The 20,257-nt window shown below is 39.0% G+C and overlaps 1 protein-coding gene across 1 annotated transcript in view; it reads left to right on the top strand.

Moving 5' to 3' along the window:
• The window catches only part of LOC146380646 (uncharacterized), a 32,553-nt gene extending 12,760 nt beyond the window's left edge, over positions 1-19,793 (top strand). The window contains exons 5-6 of the mRNA XM_084940215.1: positions 14,010-14,522; positions 14,848-19,793. Of these exons, the coding sequence (XP_084796341.1) occupies positions 14,010-14,522; positions 14,848-15,540 (1,206 nt within the window). The 3' untranslated portion in view covers positions 15,541-19,793. The remainder of the gene's footprint in view (positions 1-14,009; positions 14,523-14,847) is intronic.
• The last annotated feature ends 464 nt before the right edge of the window (positions 19,794-20,257 follow it).

The raw sequence follows: 20,257 nt of genomic DNA on the forward strand, positions 1-20,257 counted from the left end.
TGATCACTCAGGGCTGAAATCACTCCCATCACAGTGACTCTGAAGAGACAGAAAGATCCTCTGGTTTCAGTGTCAGACTCAAAAAGCTTGAGATCAATTCAATTCAATTAAATTTTATTTATATAGCGCCAAATCACAACAAAAGTCGCCTCAAGGCGCTTCATAGATACAGAGAAAAACCCAACAATCATATGATCCCCTATGAGAAAGCACTTTGGCGACAGTGGGAAGGAAAAACTCCCTTTTAACAGGAAGAAACCTCCGGCAGAACCAGGCTCAGGGAGGGGAGGGGCCATCTGCTGCGACCGGTTGGGGCGAGACAAGAAAAACAGGACAAAGACATGCTGTGGAAGAGAGACAGAGGTTAATAACAGATATGATTCAATGCAGAGAGGTCTATTAATACATAGTGAGTGAGAAAGGTGACTGGAAAGGAAAAACTCAATGCATCATGGGAATCCCCGGCAGCCTACGTCTATTGCAGCATAACTAAGGGAGGATTCAGGGTCACCTGATCCAACCCTAACTATATGCTTTAGCTAAAAGGAAAGTTTTAAGCCTAATCTTGAAAGTAGAGATAGTGTCTGTCTCCCGAATCCAAACTGGAAGCTGGTTCCACAGAAGAGGGGCCTGAAAACTGAAGGCTCTGCCTCCCATTCTACTTTTAAATACTCTAGGAACAACAAGTAGGCCTGCAGAGCGAGAGCGAAGTGCTCTAATAGGGTGATATGGTACTACAAGGTCATTAAGATAAGATGGGGCCTGATTATTTAAGACCTTGTATGTGAGGAGCAGGATTTTGAATTCAATTCTGGATTTAACAGGAAGCCAATGAAGGGAAGCCAAAACAGGAGAAATATGCTCTCTCTTTCTAGTCCCTGTCAGCACTCTTGCTGCAGCATTTTGGATTAGCTGAAGGCTTTTCAGTGAGTTTTTTTGGACATCCTGATAATAATGAATTACAGTCGTCCAGCCTGGAAGTAATGAATGCATGAGCTAGTTTTTCAGCATCACTCTGAGACAGGATATTTCTAATTTTAGAGATGTTGCGCAAATGGAAGAAGGCAGTCTTAAATTTTTGTTTACTATGTGCGTTAAAGGACATATCCTGGTCAAAAATGACTCCAAGGTTCCTCACAGTGTTACTGGAGGCCAAGGTAATGCCATCCAGAGTAAGAATCTGGTTAGATACCATATTTCTAAGATTTTCAGGGCCGAGTACAATAACCTCAGTTTTATCTGAATTAAGAAGCAGAAAGTTAGCAGCCATCCAGGTCTTTATGTCTTTAAGACATTCCTGCAGTTTAACTCATTGGTGTGTGTTACCTGGCTTCACGGACAGATAGAGCTGCGTGTCATCTGCATAGCAGTGAAAATGTATGCTATGTCTTCTAATGATACTGCCTAAGGGAAGCATGTATAATGTAAACAGAATTGGTCCTAGCACTGAACCCTGTGGAACTCCATAATTAACCTCAGTGTTTGAAGAGAACTCTCCATTTAGATGCACAAATTGGAGTCTATTAGATAGATATAATACAAACCACTGCAGTGCAGTACCTGTAATACCTACAGCATGTTTTAATCGCTCTAATAGGATATTATGGTCAACAGTATCGAACGCTGCACTAAGGTCTAGCAGGACAAGCACAGAGATGAGTCCACTGTCAGAGGCCATAAGAAGATCATTTGTAACCTTCACTAAAGCTGTTTCTGTGCTGTGATGAGCTCTGAAACCTGACTGAAACTCTTCAAATAAGCCATTCCTCTGCAGATGATCTGTTAGCTGTTTGACAACTACTCTTTCAAGGATTTTTGATATGAAAGGAAGGTTGGAGATTGGCCTATAATTAGCTAAGACTGCTGGGTCTAGAGATGGCTTTTTGAGTAAAGGTTTAACTACAGCCAGCTTGAAGGCCTGTGGTACATAGCCGATTATTAGAGATAGGTTGATCATATTTAAGACTGAAGAATTAATTAATGGCAGGACGTCTTTGAGCAGTTTTGTAGGAATGGGGTATAAAAGACACGTTGATGGTTTGGAGGAAGTAATTATTGAGATCAGGCTCCACGGAGTTCAGATAGAATCATTTAAACTTGTGTTGAACTGAACTGGTTGCTGGGCTGAACTTCTACATAATACAGATTTACATGGGATCTTATTTTCTGTTGTTTTACTGAGTCTGTTTTGTCCTTTTTTCTCTCTCCTGGTTTTGCTTGTCTGTAAATAATTGAAACAAAGTCAAATAGTTCATTGTTCTCCAGCAAAACGTTTTGGAAACTCACGTTTAACCTTTAAAACTCTGACATGTTTTAGCACACAAGGCTTCATCGGGGAGTTCACTCATGATTGGACCATGAGAATAAAGGTTTTTAGTTCTTTCAAAGAGAGTCTTGGAGGTGTTTGATGTTTTTTTTTTTGTTTGTTTGTTTTTAAACCACCTGAAAGAAAAACTATTTTTCTTGCTTTATGTAGTGTGGAAGTTTTTAATGTTTCTTTCATCTGTGATGTTCTTGAATGTGTTCACATGAAGATGGTACAAATAAACTGTCCTTTTAGCTTTAGCTCTTATTTTATTCATTATTTATGGATGTAGCACAGCAGCATTTTCTTGATTAACACATGGAGGGCTCGGGATCTGATGGTAAATAATGTTTTGTGTCTTTGTACACATCATACAGCTCAGCTGTTCTGGCTTTAATATTTTCAGCTGATAAGGTGAACTTCATACAAACTTTGTGTTAGACAAATCAAACTGTGTCTCGTGAGTGTGTATTGTGACTGCTCCATCACAATGTATAATTTCACTTGTGAGGTACACAAGGCCAAGTAGGAAAAGGGGATAGTTTACTACGTGCTATAAAAACACAATCCTTAATCTTTGATCTTGCAACTTTATCTTTCTGTTCTGGTTTTAGAGTCATTGTTTTGTTGACTCGTACTTTGGGAATCACCTTGTTGTGAGAAAAGGATAAGCTGGGAGAGAATACAGCATTATACAAGCAGAGTGTTTTAGCTGTATCCGTAGATCTAAGACATAAACCTGTTATTAAAAAAAAAAAAGTTAACTGAAGTGCAGATTTAATTTTCAATTATTTCATGAACTGTCCAGGAATTACAGAGAGCTTTATCCTGATATGCTAAAATTCTCTGAGTGTATTGGCTCTATGACAAGTTTTGTAAATCATTAGTAGTTAGTGTTGCATAGGTGTTTTGCTTGTTTTAAATTTGTCCACTATTTATTTTTAATTTTTGTATTTTGTAATGTATCTCTGATTCACTTTTTCTTACTGACCGTTGTGCTCGTGTAACATGTGAATCTCCCGAGTGTGGCATTAATAAAGTCTGTGTCTATGCCAAACCTGAAGTTTAAACTCCTTTTTTAAATTTACCAACATTTCTGATTTGCAGCTAAGACTGTGACATGTTATCACCATTTGCAAGCCAGAAGAGTGATCACTCTTGAAGCCTGGTTGATGCACAATTGTAGGACTTCTAGTTCTAGTACTACTGCTACTGCACAAAGCATATTGTTCAGGAATTTCACAGATTTAAGTCTAATGTGTTGGTTTCAGGTAAACTTGTCAGGTAAACAGTTTGGGATTCTAATTGAGATTACAACTGTAATCAGTAAAATCAGTGCTGTGATAGTTAGTTTAAGATCAAAACCTGATTTAAAACACAGTCTAACATCAACATTCTTGCCCCTGAAAATAGGTCAGGGTGGCCGAAAATGTACTTTACAATGAGATTTTCTATTGTTTCATTGGAACAGTAAAGTACCATAACAAAGAAATGAGTACACCTTTGTAGATAGCACTGATATGGAGTTTTTCATGTTTTACATAAAGACTCAGGGCTGCTAGTTTCCTAGTGGCATTTTCTCATTTAAACCATGGTGACTTAAAAGTTTAGCAGCAAGACACTTGTTTCCTTTGTTCCATCAAACATTTCTTTCAGACATCTGTGTTTATCAGAGCGATATGTGACTAATTTTTTATTGAATCACCAGAAAGTACACAAATACAAGATTAAATATTTTATTTATTTATCAAAGATACATAATTACACATTGGTACAATGAACAAGGTGTCTATAAAAATTACACATGGTGTAAGAAAAACATTATAACATACAAATAAGTGTTTTATGATAATCTGACAGTTTTAAAAGCATAAGAATAAAAGTTTGATGATCACATTACGTGTATCACATTTTTTTAAAGCATAACGTAGGAGTACGAGTGTTCACAAAAACAGTTTTACGATTACTTTTCCTACAGTGCTTTTATGCCTCTTGCAAAACTATGTACTTTTCACCATAAGACATAATAACTCACGATTATCTAAGACCAGCCATGAAATGTCCGTCGCTTCATTACAATCATTTGTCCCCGCTGCTGCCCTCAGATCCAGTCTTCTGTACTGGGGGGGTACGATGGCTCTTTTGGTGGTTCATAAAAAATATCTCAAAAAGCGATGTTGGTGAGGGGACCGGAAACACTGGGTTGCATCAAGAAGGAGTCAGACGACCGTCCCGGTCAATGCTTCCTCCGTCGGGTACCATAAACTTTTGAGAAAAAAAACCCAGAGAATTTATTATTTTTGTAAGAGAGAGAGAGAGAGAGCAAGCGAATCGATCAAACTTTTCTACAAAACGTTATACCACTCCGGGTCAGGAGGGACGATATAGCACGGACCGGTCAGATGACTACGCCGGATGCAAACATAACCGGAAGCGTCCCAGGGACTTTCCCTTTGACATTCATCCTGGAATGATCTCCTTGTGTCGGTGTTGTTCCCACATCATCATAATAAATGTTGTTCCAGGTTCAACATTGCCAGTGACCAATCACATTGTTGTGACGTCCACCTCATCTGGAACAAGAGAGATATTTTATTTAAAAATAAATCACTTTTCCTGTAAACTTGGGTCCAAAATGGGATCCTATTGGTGGCATGCGCACGCAGCGACTGGCAGTGAGTGAGAGCTTGGCATCCTAAGTTTTTAAGTTCTTATCGTTTCTTTTCGTTTCTATCGCTGGCATGTGTTTTGGTTGCAGGAAGTGACAGTTTTCTTACAAAGTGACACTCCACAACAGTGAGAACGTCATAGATTCTTTTTTCTTCATTGTGGTTGGATTTCTACTGTGCTGGCTTGCTTCCAATGATGTGGGCGAGGCCGTGAGTCAGCTGAGGATTGTTTACTCCCGCGACGAACTATTACAACTTAACTTACCGTATGATGGTAAGGACCTCACCTCATGTATGCCAGATTTTATACATAAAGACTCTAACAGAACGAGTGAGAAGAGGAAGAGGAAAAGAGGGAGACGTGGAGGTGTTAAATTGCGTCTGAGGAGACAACAGGTCAGTCGGTTTCCCCTGCCGTCTTTTATCCTTGGAAATGTTCAGTCTCTGGATGAACTCCAGGGAAACGTCAGGTTCCAGAAAGACTTCAGGGACAGCTGTGTAATGGCTTTTTCCAAGACATGGCTGACAGAGCTGGATCAGGACGCCGATTTTTCAATTGACGGTTTTGGAGCTCCCTTTCGCCGGGATCGGGATGCACGGGTAACAGGGAAATCTCAAGGAGGGGGAGTATGCTTGTATGTGAACAAACGTTACTGTAGCGCTGTGAGTGTTAGAGAGTGTATTTGTACACCAGATGTTGAACTTTTATCCGTGTCACTGCGCCCTTTTTATCTCCCTCGTGAGTTTCCACAACTTTTTATTACCATAGTTTACATTCACCCGAGGGCACACCCCGCCTCCACTTGCAGCATCATCTCAGATGTAGTGCAGAAGCTGCAGGTGCTCTCTCCTGACGCACCAAACTTTATAATGGGGGATTTTAACCATGTCTCTCTTAAATCAACTTTGGGCAATCTGTATCAATATGTATCCTGTCCTACCAGACGGGATAAAATGTTGGACCTTTGTTACGGATCGGTGAAGAATGCTTATAAATCCCTCCCGCTTCCTCCTCTGGGATCTTCTGACCATAACTGTGTGCATCTTCTGCCCATCTATAAAACTGTCTTAAAACGAGAGAAGACAAAGACTAAGGATGTTGACATATGGTCAGAAGAATCTGTGCTTACCTTGCAGGAATGTTTTAAGTGTACAGATTGGGAAGTTTTTATTCAGTCTTGTGGAGATGATCTTGACGCTTTGGTGGATGTTACTAGCTCTTATGCAGTATTTTGTAAAGATATGATTATACCCCGTAAGCGCGTTAAAGTCTACGCTAACAATAAGCCATGGGTCACTAAAAGCGTCAAATCCTGTTTAAGGAAAAAGAGACAGGCCTTTAAAGAGGGGGCTGTTACTGATTTTCAGACAGCCACCAAGGAACTGAAAATCGAGATCTTGAAGGCAAAACAGAGCTACAAAAACCTTCTTGAAAGCAAATTTGCTGCAAAAAATTTTGGGTCTGCCTGGACTTGTATGAAAACCATAGCAGGGTTTCAAAATCCCCAGAGCAGCAGTCAGATCATTTTAGATGGTTTTAATTCAGACAGAGATTTTGCAAATGCTTTAAATATGTTTTATGCTCGTTTTAGTTCTTCTGATTTTAGCGAGGATATTTTGGAACTGAAACAGAAACTGAGAGATACTCAGCACTTTATCATTGAACTCAGTGATGTCAAAAAGGCCTTTCATACAGTCAATGTGAACAAGAGCCAGGGTCCTGATAATATTAGTGGCCGCCTAATTAAATCTTGTGCTGACGAACTCAGTCCTATATTTCAGGTTATTTTTAATCAGTCCTTGCAAACACAACATGTGCCCTCTCTTTGGAAAGAAGCAGTCGTGGTTCCTGTCCCTAAATCTAGTCGTCCAAAAATTCTAAATGACTTCAGGCCTGTTGCCCTCACTTCAGTTGTAATGAAAGTCTTTGAAAAAAATCATCAGAAATGTGATTATGAAAGAGACTGAACATCAGCTGGATCCAATGCAGTTTGCATATAGGCCCAATAGAGGAGTGGAGGACACACTTTTGACTTTGTTAAATCTGATTCTTAAAAATGTAGAGAGTAAAGGGACTTTTGCAAGACTTCTTTTCATTGATTTTTCTTCGGCTTTTAATACAATACAGCCCCATATTTTAATTAAAAGACTTTTAGAACAGTTTGAAATCAGGAAAAACCTGGTTAGATTTTTTTAACTAACAGGTCACAAAGAGTGAGAATAAATGGGATTCTGTCTGACCCAGTGTTCTCCTCCACAGGTTCTCCTCAAGGGTGCGTCTTATCTCCCTTATTATTCATTCTCTATACAAACATGTGTCAGAGCAGATATGAAAACAGGGCCATCATTAAATATGCAGATGACTCTGTTATTGTCAGCTTACTGAAAGAGGGTGAGGCTAACCACGGTCCAGTCATTGATGACTTTGTTCAGTGGTGTGAGGAGTCTTATATCCAGCTGAACATATCTAAAACAAAAGATATGGTGATTGATTTTAGGAAACAACAAAATGGGCACGCAGTCACTTTAATTAAAGGTCAGAAAATAGAGCAAGTACAATCATATAAATATCTTGGGACCATAATCAATGAAAAACTGAACTTTGATCAAAATTGCAAATCAGTTTGTAAAAAGGGTCATCAGCACCTTTATTGTCTTAGGAAACTTGCTCATTTCCACATTGACCAAAAAATTTTAACTTTGTTTTATCATTCTTTTATTGAGTCTGTTTTATCCTTTTGTTTGGTGGCATGGTTTGGTCAGACCTCTGTCACAGAGAAAAACTCTCTAAATCAGATAGTGAGATGGTCCAGTCGTCTGATAGGTGAGCCACAGTCTTGTTTAGCCTCCCTGTACTCTAAGCAGGTACAGAGGATGGCTTTATCAATCCTTAAAAATGGTTCCCATCCTCTAAGGGGTGAATTTCAGCTTTTTCCCTCAGGACGGAGGTTTCTATTTCTGAGATGCAGGACAAAGCGTTATAAAAATAGCTTTGTCCCCGTTGCTGTCACTGAATTAAATAAGAACTGTTTTTGATTCGAAATATTAAAATTACTATATATGTGCCACAGTGAGGTTTATATCTTTACTAGGTATGTGTGTTTTTAAAGGGATGCCAAATGCTGTCTTTTTTTCTGTAAAGCAAATTTACCTTGCCTATGGGTATAAATAAAGTTACCTTGACCTTGGCTCAGCTGGTTAATAAAGAGGGAGTACTATTTACTTACAATGAATTCCTTACACTATATAATTTTCCCATCAGTGTTTGGGAATTCTCAAAGGTGCTTGGTGCCATACCCTCAGGTACTTTAATGTTATATAAAAACACTGACAGTTCAATATCTACCTCAGTCACTCTCTCTGATCCAGCTGAGTCAGCAGTGGGAAAAATCTGCTTTTCACAGGAACTTGGTAACAGCAATAAGAGAATACGTAGTTTATTCCAAGAAGATAACGTGTCTCTCCCATATATATAATATCTTACTGGAACCGACATGTTCCAGATATCACCTGGAAGACAGACTGGATGATCCCATAAATATCTAATTGTAAACAAGGTGAAGGAAATCTCATATAAAATTCTTCATAAATGTTAAACCAGCCAGTCACTACATGTAAAATTTAAAAGACACATAAATACTAATTGAACTTTCTGTGGGGATCATCCAGAAACTCTGGCACATCTTTGTTGGTACTGTTCCTCTGCACAGAGATTCTGGAAGGAATTTAGCAGTTTTGTTATTGTCCATATTTTAAGGGAGTTTTCTTAATGATGGGAAAATGTTTTATTCTGTTTCTTTAAGTTCTCCAGGAAGACTGATAAATGTTTTTTATAATAAATATGTTAATACTAGTGATGGGCAGATGAAGCTTCATGAAGCACTGAAGCTTTTCATCCAATTGGTTCACTCCAGCGCAAAGCTTCTTCAAGCTTAATTTGCTCTAGTAGGACACCTACTGGACGTAAAAATATTAGTTGGCATGAATTTGAAGAGTGTGGCCTTTTGCACACAGCCTGTAAATGTCAACAACAAAAGGAGTGTGTAAAACATCTATATTGTAGTGATGGCAGTATACTGTGTATATTTATACTGGCAGTATGGAAAATGATCATTTGGAAATGCTTAAAATCGAAATGATCATTTACTGTGAGGTGAGGTGTGGTTGGGGTGTGGACAGTGGTTGTGCTTTTGTAACGTTGAGGTATGGACAGCTACACACTGAGGCTTTGAGCCTCAGTCCTGCCTGTTCACATTTTATTCTGTAAAAACTAAATTTTCACTGCTTTTATGACCTTTTTAGTGGGGAGAACATTTAAAACATTTAATGATTTAACAAATCTTTTGAATCCTTTGTCCTCCACAATGCTAAATGGCTGGGAGTCCTCAAACACCATGCTAACCAGGTCTTCATCTATTTGAGATTGTTCTCCTGAGGAAAGACAACAAAAACAAAGCACAAATATAAATATCACACACGTAACTTATTACAGTTGTATAATATTGTTATATCATTTAGTAACATCACTGCATGCTATATTATCATGGCATTTGATGGCTCGCCTGGTCTTGCTCCACAATCGCTGTTCCCCTTATTCTCATGCAAAGCTCTGTAGTGCCTAAGCATGGATGAGGTGTTGTTGTTATATCCCAGCTCCCTGGCACATAGCAAACACTTCACCTTGTACAAAAGTAAAGCCGCTTAACATAAATTGTATTGCATCATCAGTATTATGAAAATACATCTTCTGTAGAAATTTACATACCTTGTTGGGAGGAATAAAATCACAATGTTCCCACACAGGGAACACAGAGGACATCCTCCTCTTCTTAGCTGGCTCCATTCTCTCCTGACTTCCTCTCCTCACTCTCCTAAACCTCCAAACTCTCACTAACCGCAACTCTCCATCAAACACCCACATTCTGAATGAAGTCTGAGGGGTTTATATCGCTGTCATAGCTCGCGGCAAAGTTCGAACCGCTTCATGAACCAGTCACGTGGTACAGCCGGGCAGCGAGGCTTCGGACGTCATCATTTTCAGCTCCTCCCATAAATGAAGCAAGCCTCGATACGCGCATCGCGGAAACGCCCCCCTCCATTACTCGACACAAGCTTTGAAGCCTCGATACAGAACGTCACATCACTAGTTAATACTTTTAGCTAAATTTTCTATCCATAAATGTAAGTTTATTAATAAAACACCATATTTCTGCCTTTTTTAGAAGGATATGGAATTGTACATACAATCAATATCAGACTCAACCAACAAAAAGGCTCTCAGAACAATATATCTATATATATATATATATATATATATATATATATATATATATATATATGTGTGAATTTTTTCGCGTACTCATATAATATTTTGTTTTTTTACCCCTGGTTTTGTATGTTCATGTTCTGTTCTTTTGTAAACTTCATCTGTTTGTATGTTTTATACTCATTGTGTTTCAATAAAGTCCATTTTAAAAAGTACGTTCTAAATGAAGCTTCAGACGTCACTAATCATGTGACTCTGGCCAAACGAATCAAGCCTCGACACAGTGCTTCTGAAGCAGCGTTTTGATCTTTTTGACACACGCACCGGAGCGTCAGCTTCAAGCGGACCATCACTACCTCTCACATCTAAAGGTTAGTGCCAAGGTAACTTTGAACTGAGTTCAGTCAATCTTGAGTTTTTCGAAGTTTTCTGAATTAAGTTTTCTGTTGCTCTTTGTGAGAGAAGACCGTTAAAGGCGAGGCTCTCCAGAGTGCAGCAAAACAGGAAACCACAGCTGGGTGTGTGTAAGTGTGCAAACGAATAGATTAGAAGTGGAAGTGAGCCACGAGTATAGAATGGTCAAGTTTCGTGAGTTGTTTTTCTCGCCACTGATCACGCGCTCAACACTCTACACATACTTGCATCACACGCGCGCTCTCAAGCATCAGTATTGTACAATTCTGGGCGTCACGTGAGTTGCAGGTGTTACCATATAACGGAAATCTCCATTGTTCTGTAGCAGTGGTTCTCAAATGTTTCACAATGAGTTTCACCCTTACGAGCGACATCAAAGCAAAGTAGTATAGGCAGTAGCGGTTTTTAATACTGGCGACACGGGCGGTTGTGTAAAGTTCCACAATACATGTGGAACTTTCTATTTTGTCTGTTTTTGTGTCTTGCAAATAAACCTTTAAAATAAATTAAATTTTATTATGCATTTATTTTTGGCCTACATCAGTAAGAAATGCCAAATTATATACACGAAGTTATAGAAATCACCACTCCCGTTATTCATGATGATTTCAATAACATCACATAATAACATTTAACATCACATCCTGTAAGCATAGCCTGCCTGTGTCTTTTCTCTGGAAATGAACATTTTCAGCCAATATAGGTAATACATCAACATGTCTGCCATGGCTAAGTTAGGAATATTTATAATGTAATTTCCAAAACTTGCATATGATCTGCAATTTGTAGCAGATCTACTGACTGTCACAGAGCAGCTGGAGCAGTCTCAAATGGAGGTCAGTCCACTACTGCCACCTGTGGCCAAGTGCCATAGCCTACTACTAGATTAACTCGTGACACATCTGCACCTGTTTCTATGACCACATTGAGTAGAGTCTGAGTGGCTGCACTTACACTGGTGCATTCAAATCTACCCACAAACATATTGAAAGATGCAATGCCAGCAATGTGGATTGTCAAGACTCAAACCAATCAGTAAGCAAAGACAGCAGGGATCACTTGTTTCTGTTTATTATACAGCCAGATTTACCTGTGACACACATGTGCAGCTGGCTTTATCACCTATTTTGAATTTGTTTCAAGCACAATACATTTGTAACTTTCAGTGTTTTCCGGTCTTCCAAAAGAAGAAAAAAAACCTTCAACTACATGACATGCAATTGTGTATTTGTTTTCACCTTATCATACACTTGAAGTTTTACAAATCACCACTCCTTTTGTTAATATCATTTCAGTCTCAGACAATCTAGTTTTTCTTACAGAGATTGAATGCACCTTCTGCGGGTGGCGGTACCACACAGTGTGCGTGGACTTCCCCTGTACAGAAGGCAACTACAAATGTTGTGAATGCTAAATAAACAGAAACAAATGATCCCTGTTGTCTTTGCTTAATGATTGGTTTTAGTCTTGACAATCCACATTGCTGGCATTGCATCTTTCAATGCCAGCAATGCCAGGTATCAGTGCTCAAACCTTTTGTGTTTGTTTCCAATAAGTTGCCCACCTCGGGAAACAAAAATGTGTTCTTTTACTTGTCAGATGAACATATGAGACACTTTGACTCTTCAGTGCAGTGTGGAGCCTAACAAAGATCTGTTGTGTGTCCCAGCTGATCAGCAGGAGGAGAAGAGTCTGACGGAGCAGCAGAGGAACATTTTCAGCTACTTGGACTCAGCTCAGCCACTACAGAGAAAACAATGAGCTCAACACAGAAGGTGACAGACAGAGCAGGGCGATATGACCGAAAATATTTATCACAATATACATTTGAAAATTTGTGATAACAATATAACTGACGATATAATTGACACTAGACAAAATACTTTACAACTCCACAAAAAACACGTTAATAACAACGGCCTGCTAGCATGCTCTACCACAAATAGTGCTTTGTGGTGTATCTGACGGACGAAAGCTAAACCAGTTCCACACCACTGAAGTTGCAGCATTTTTACAAACCAATTCTGGTTCATCTGTTTCATTCAACGATCCGCTTTCACCCTTCTCATTCTCTGTCGCCGCCATGCTTTTTCCTCCATGTGCGTATGAAAACAAAAGCACTGCGCATGCGCGTTTTACCCATATTCTATCGTGATATTTCACTTTCTTATCGTTGCCCAACATTATACCGGTATAACCGTGAATGGTATCATATAGCCCAGCCCTACATGAAAGGCAACCTGATTGTGCACTAATCACACATTAAAATGAGCAAAAGAGGCAAAACTGTGTGCCAGAGTCAGGGGTCAGCGTTTGTTTTCATGTCACAGCACCAGAAAGATTGCAGGTGGTCATAAGTAGTTACCATAAATCACCACCTTTCATGGTCTCAGCACATCGACTCTGTTATTAAGAAACTGCTCAGCTGCAGTATCCAGATGAAATACATAATCATATTACAGTTTTCAACAAACTGCAATTTAGTAAATGCTCGAGTTAAAAGTAACTTTTTGTAAAACTGTTATATTTAGAGCAACTTTCAAGTGGAATAAATTGCCTTATAAAATTAGAGAATTAGCAACTATTCAAAACTTCAATGAACACTTAAAAGTCGATTTACAGAACTTTTAGTTGTTGTAAATATTGTAAGAGATTATTTGTTTTTGAAATTTGTGCAATGTGCCTCGATGTTATTGATATTATTATTATTATTATTATTATTGATTGCTTATATTTTTAACAATTGTGAAACCTCACTGTGGATGTAAGAGCCAAATTATGTGGATATCTTGAATCCACTTTATTGTATAATAATTTATGTGATTGTATTTGACGGAAGACGAGCAACATCTGTTGTGGAAGCTAATGGGGTTCCTTTTGAATAAACAAACATAGGATTTATTATCACTGAATAATTATGTATAAATCTATAAAAATTAAAAAAAATCTGATGTAATAGGAAACAACAATATAATATAAATTATAAAAATAATAATTTAAATTACAAAGAAATAAAATGAGTGTGTGTGTGTGTGTGTGTTTGTACAATCAGGAGGGATGGGCATGATTTTCGTTTTTTTAAATAGTCATGAATTATTTTTAACACCAGGTTGGATGTAATGTGTCAGAACTACCAGCAGGTGGGGATAAGAGACCTTTAAGGTGTTTCGTGCCACGCTCCACCTTCAGGTTTAAAACTAGTGTTAATGGAGGGAGTTTGAAGGTTGAGTTTGTTCACTCACTGCCTCTGTTTGTATCTCTGTCACTGCAGGACCAACATGGAGCGAGAAGTCAGCGCTCTCAGGAGGCCGACAAACCTCACAGAAGAAAGAGAGAGAAAACATACACCTGTGACGAGTGTGGGAAAGAGTTTACTCAGAAGGGTCATCTAAAACAGCATCAGGTCATCCACACTGGAGAGAGACCGTTCAGCTGTGACTTGTGTGGAAAGTCTTTTTCCTGTAAGGGTCACCTAAAACGACACCAACTCATCCACAGTGGAGTTAAAGCGTACAGCTGTGATCAGTGTGGCAGAGCTTTTACTCGCAGTAGCTACTTACAGAAGCATCTAGTTACCCACTCTGGAATTAAGGCATACAGCTGTGACATTTGTGGAAAAACTTTCAGCCAGGGAGGGAGTCGAAATATACACCTACGCATTCACACCAGACATGATGTGTACTGCTGTGAACAGTGTGGCAAATACTTTGCTACAGACGCACAGTTACAACAACACATGTTTACCCACACTGAGGAGAGACCTTATAAATGTGACCTGTGTGAGAAGACTTTTAAATCTCCACATACCCTGAGACGACACCAACAGATCCACACCAGAAAGAGACTCAACAAGTGCAGTTACTGTGAGGTATGTATTTATATTGTTATCTTGTCGTTTTAGCCTGACTGTTTGGAACAACTCTGCTCATTAAATTGTGTTAGCATGTTAGCAATTCTACTGCACGGAAAAGCAGCTCTGAGTGATTATTCAGATTTTCATGTCAGTTATGATTTTAGTATTACTGTAGTATTATGGTGGTAGTATTGTAGTTTTTGCAGCCCAGTAAACTGAGTGTGTTAACTGAAACAGTAAAATGTAATTGGACGTCTGCAGAGATGCTCTTTATTTCAGGCGACGTTCAGGATAAAAATGTTGAAGGACTGACTTACACTGTCTTTGTGTCTTTGTTTAGAAGCAGAGCGACACAGATGGATCCAGTTCTCAACCCTGTCATCACTGTGGTGGTGGGAAAGACTTTCGTTGTGACCTCTGTGGAAAAACTTTAAGTCAGCAAAAGACCCTAAAAACACATCAACGTAAACACACTGGAGACAAACTGAAATACTGCAAAGAATGTGGGAGAGGCTTCACCACACCAAGTGAGTTAAAACGACATGAACTGATTCACAGTGGGGTTAAAAAGCACCTCTGTGATCAGTGTGGGTCATCCTTCACCTCTGCAGGTGAGCTTAAAAAGCACAAACGAGTCCACACAGGAGAGAAACCGTACAAGTGCAGACACTGTGACAAAAGCTTCTCACAATCAGGTCATCGTAACAATCATGAACGTACACACATGAAAGGAAACTACAGCTGTGACCAGTGTGACAAGAGCTTCAGGAATCTCAGTTCATACTCCAAACACAAACGATCCCACGTTACTAATAAACTGTTTCACTGTTACCAATGTGCCCAAACATTCACCTCATTGTCTGCTCTGTGCAAACATCAGCGTGATCACTCAGGGCTGAAATCACTCCCATCACTGGATCACAGTGAATCTGAAGAGACAGAAAGATCCTCTGGTTTCAGTGTCAGACTCAAAAAGCTTGAGATCAGACTCCACAGAGTTCAGATAGAATCATTTAAACTTGTGTTGAACTGAACTGGTTGCTGGGCTGAACTTCTACATAATACAGATTTACATGGGATCTTATTTTCTGTCGTTTTACTGAGTCAGTTTTGTCCTTTTTTCTCTGTCCTGGTTTTGCTCGTCTGTAAATAATTGAAACTCAGTCAAATAGTTCATTGTTCTCCAGCAAAACGTTTTGGAAACTCATGTTGAACCTTTAAAACTCTGACATGTTTTAGCACACAAGGCTTCATCGGGGAGTTCACTCATGATTGGACCATGAGAATAAAGGTTTTTAGTTCTTTCAAAGAAAGTCTTGGAGGTGTTTGATGTTTCTGTTTTTTCTGAAACCACCTGAAGGAAAAACTATTTTCCTTGCTTTATGTAGTGTGGAAGTTTTTAATGTTTCTTTCATCTGTGATGTTCTTGAATGTGTTCACATGAAGATGGTACAAATAAACTGTCCTTTTAGCTTTAGCTCCTAAATTATTCATTATTTATGGATGTAGCACAGCAGCAGTTTCTTGATTAATACATGGAGGGCTCGGGATCTGATGGTAAATAATGTTTTGTGTCCTTGTACACGTCATACAGCTCAGCTGTTCCACAGATGTCAGGTTTACACAGTGGGATGGTTTGTAAGAACGCAGCTCTCCTGTGGATAAATCCTTACTCTTAGCCTCAGGACCTCACACAGTCCCAGCAGGTTCGGTCAGAAGATTTATCCCTTATCTCAAAACGTCACTGAGACTCCTTTGCTGTGCTGTTTTCACAAAGAAACGTAAACTGAAGACCTGAACTTACAATGTTTTAATTAGTTTAGCAGATTCAGTGTCTCCATGATTGAATCTGCTGTTTTTGTCCTGCTGTTGGTAGAAAGCCGGTTAATACTGAAATGAACTGGCTGCATGCATCTTTGAATGTAAATTGGTGCACTATTAATAGATCACTCTGGAACGGTATCGTCACTATAATTTGCCCACTTAGTAAATCTCACTCATTGTGTTATTGGACTGATTTCTACTGCTGGACTTCTCCTGGGGAGAGTAACAATACTCTTACTAATTAGCTCCCTTTCACCCCTTTGGTCAATTTCAAATCATCAGTTAACCTAACCCTATGCATGTTTTTGGACTGTGAGAAGCCACCAGAGTACCAGTGAGAACATAAGCAGACATGGGAAGACTCCAGACAGAAAGGCCCTAGACCAGATTCAAACCCTTGATCTTCTATGATGAGAATTTCCTTTTCTTCCACATCTCAAAGGTTCGTGTTGTGCAGCCTCAGCAGAAGAAGAAGGGTGAGATAAGAGAAGTGAGGAAATGCTGCGGTTACATTAATAAGAAAGATGAATCGGTCTTTCTGACTTGTCTAATTGTATTGACTCAATTTGTGAATAACAATGTGTTGTTTTGCCTGACTTCATAACGGTTACACTGACTCACTGCTCTAGGAGTATTTACTGCAAGTCCAGAAATCATAGCTGCCTCATCTTCCTACACCTTTGTGGGGCGCTCTAGCTACGTCCCAGTGTGTGTTGGTTTGTGTGTGTCTGTGCGTCACTAGTGGCCAGGCGTGTGTGAGAGTGAATAGCCTGTGTGTGTGCATGGCTGGGCCTGGAGGCAGGTGTTCTTGGGTGCCGTGGGCAGGCCTGTACAAAAGGGTTTTCAGCCACTAGTGGAGTCAGCTGCCCCTGACCTCTGGTTCTCCAGGATTCTCACCCTTCAGCTGTGGGATCCCAATCTGGAGCGTCCTCCTTCTCCTGCTGGGATGGACGCACGGATGTCACTGAGATTTATGGCCTCAGGTCTTTGTTACTCTTAGAGGTGCTGGACAGGCCGGTTCTTCTGCATCCATCTCTGGATGCCTCTGGCTCCTGGGGTCTCGGTCTCTCTCTCTCTCTCTCTCTCTAACACACACTGCAATATGACTGCTGATTTATGTATCTGTGGATTTTTCTTACATGTGCAGTGGTTGTCGATACATTGTGTATTTATATTTGTAAAATATATTTTTAAAAATGTAATCAGGAGACATAGTGAGACATGGACTGTGACAACACGAGTTTGACACAGGGGTCGAGGGGACACGAGAGAGAGAGGGAGAGACAAGATTAGCTGGGGAAATATACATGGATACACATGACAGACATGGAATGAAACACAGGGAGGATAACATAAGGACGGAACAGGCAGACGAGACACAAAGACATAACAGGGACACACAAAGGCGAGGGAGACTTAAACCCAGAGGACACAACAAACACACGCTGAAGACACGATGCTACAAACATAGTGGGGAGACACAGACATGAGAGTAACCTAAACAGATAAAACTAAACAGGGAAACAGAGAACACAACCATAGAACTAACTGAAGGTTAAAGTCTCTACTATACAAACTAGAACATAATACAAACGGGCATAAAACTCAAAATACCGGCCCGTGACAAAAACAAGCTTTCTTCATTTCTTTCATTTGTAACTGATGGTGAGTAGTATTTCTAGTACATTAAAGCACATCCACAGTGTTTCGTACGTCTCTTTATTTTTTTTTTATTCTAATTTGAATTGATATTACAGCACTAGTGTTTTTTTTTTTAAAAAAAACAAACGATGGAAAACATGAGATGAAACGCAAATTCACATTTGAAGTGTGTATCTGGATTAACTTTTTTATTGCTGTATAATAATCGACACCGACGTTTGCGAATGGTGGTAGATTTTCCCTTTCTGGGTCCTTGTCCATTAGGTTCCTCTTGTGTCTCCATCCTCTGTGTCCCTCTTTGTGTGACCGTTTTTATACGTTTGTGAGTTTGTGTGTGCGTGTGTGATTGTTGTTGTTGTTTTGTTTGCTTGACAAAGGCAAAGTGTGCTTTGCAATATTACACACAGTAAACCAGCCCAGAGTTCAAAGTTCACAGTTTGTATTTCTTCATAAAAGTTCAAGATAAAATATTTGCTACACATTTCAGCCAGTGTCAGTCTCTGTTTCACTCTCTAACTGTGGCTTAAGTACATAAAACATTCAAGAATCTGATAGATTAAAAATATCTGACAGAATGTGTTCCCAGCACTCGATATCTCCCCTTTGTGGTCTACTTCTCATAGTTTTACATATCAACTGACATTATTGTCTACATCACCACCACTATAGAAGTGAGTGGGCTATTATACCATAGTGCATGTTAAGGTAAATACTGCACAAAAAGTAAGTAGCATCTTGTATGAGATGATTAGGGTAAGCAGTAATGTGTATGTGAGCCTAAAGAAAAGGAATTTAAATACACCAATACCAGCTTCAGATCATATTGTATATTATATGTTTATACTTCTTATAATATGTCATCTGTCATGTTTATATGCAGTGACAATTGTACATGTGGAGTTGTGCTCATATTTGGTTTGTACATTCAGTGTATCATTTGTAAAATGTTGATATTTGTTTCTTTTATTATTGTCTTGTTTGTTTGCACATGCTTGTAAATACAGCAAATATTTACAACCTTTGTTTTTTGAAGAATGTTTATGTTTGTGGCGATGAAGCTATCTGGCAACATGACACAGCCCTTTGAACCTCATCTTCATGCCCATCATGTGGTTATGGTACAGGATTTAGGTTTAATGTGATGCATATGCAGGTTACAGCCGGGGAATGGCAGTAAGTTGTGGAGTGATTTGGCATGTTCGACTACTGTTACTCCAAATTCTCTCACATATAACATGATAAAGCCCTCTTACCCAATATCATGGAGTTTCACAGGTACACAGAGGCACTAAGTCACATCAAAGAAGCCAATGATGGTGAAATGGGAAATTGATGGTGTCATTATATATATCCAGGAATATGTGGCTGAGGATAGTTGTCATGAAAGGTGTAGGAACATACCCCACTACCAACTCAGTGTCGAAAGAGTTATGTTGGGAAAAAAGAGTGTTCAGATTTGCAGCTCCTTCCTCTTGAAATCAGCTGAAATCAACAAAAACTGAATGAGCTGATCTCACTTAATAGATTTAAGGAGATTTTCAACTTGACTGACTTGGATGCAGCTACTTCAGCCTGCAAATCTTTGACCTGAATATTATTATGTTTTTTTCTGTCATTAGACACTTTTCATCACTTTTCATCATGTTCAAGTTTTTATTCTTTATAGATTCTGAAGTTTTGGTCGTTTCAGTTTCTAATTTTTATGGCCTGTATTTAATGTACTTAATGTATATATTTGTTTGTTTGTGTATATGTTACCAGTTTATGCAGATTTATTGATTGTTTTGCTTGAGGTTTTTTTAATCTGATGAGTTTTAATTTTCATAATAAAATAAAATAAATAGGTGCATTAAAAAAACAGTTGCAGACGCTTCCTGTAAGGTGGAATAAAGATGAAGTGAGATGGCTCACACAGTAAACTTTATTATTCAGCTGCTGTGGATTAACACATCAGCAGAATTTATTTGTTAATTATATTCATAGAGAGAATTAATTGGCTGAGATTTTTGGAAAGTTGTTATCATATCTCTACCAAATGTTTTTATAGGGTTCATATAACACCACATGGGCTTGTCCAGGAGCTGAACCCGGGAGCTTGCACTCCCAATCATTACCCAGACCAACAAGCCACAGAAACAATGCAGTTTTAGCAATGTTGACATTTTACCCAATGTCATGGAGTTTCACAGGTACACAGAGGCACTAAGTCACATCAAAGAAGCCAATTTGTTTGCAGCAACGCTGCAAATAACATCTTAAAAATA

The sequence above is a fragment of the Perissodus microlepis genome, chromosome 9 (assembly GCF_051167445.1).
Source record: "Perissodus microlepis isolate ML-2025 ecotype Zambia chromosome 9, ASM5116744v1, whole genome shotgun sequence".
NCBI classification, from domain to species: domain Eukaryota; kingdom Metazoa; phylum Chordata; class Actinopteri; order Cichliformes; family Cichlidae; genus Perissodus; species Perissodus microlepis.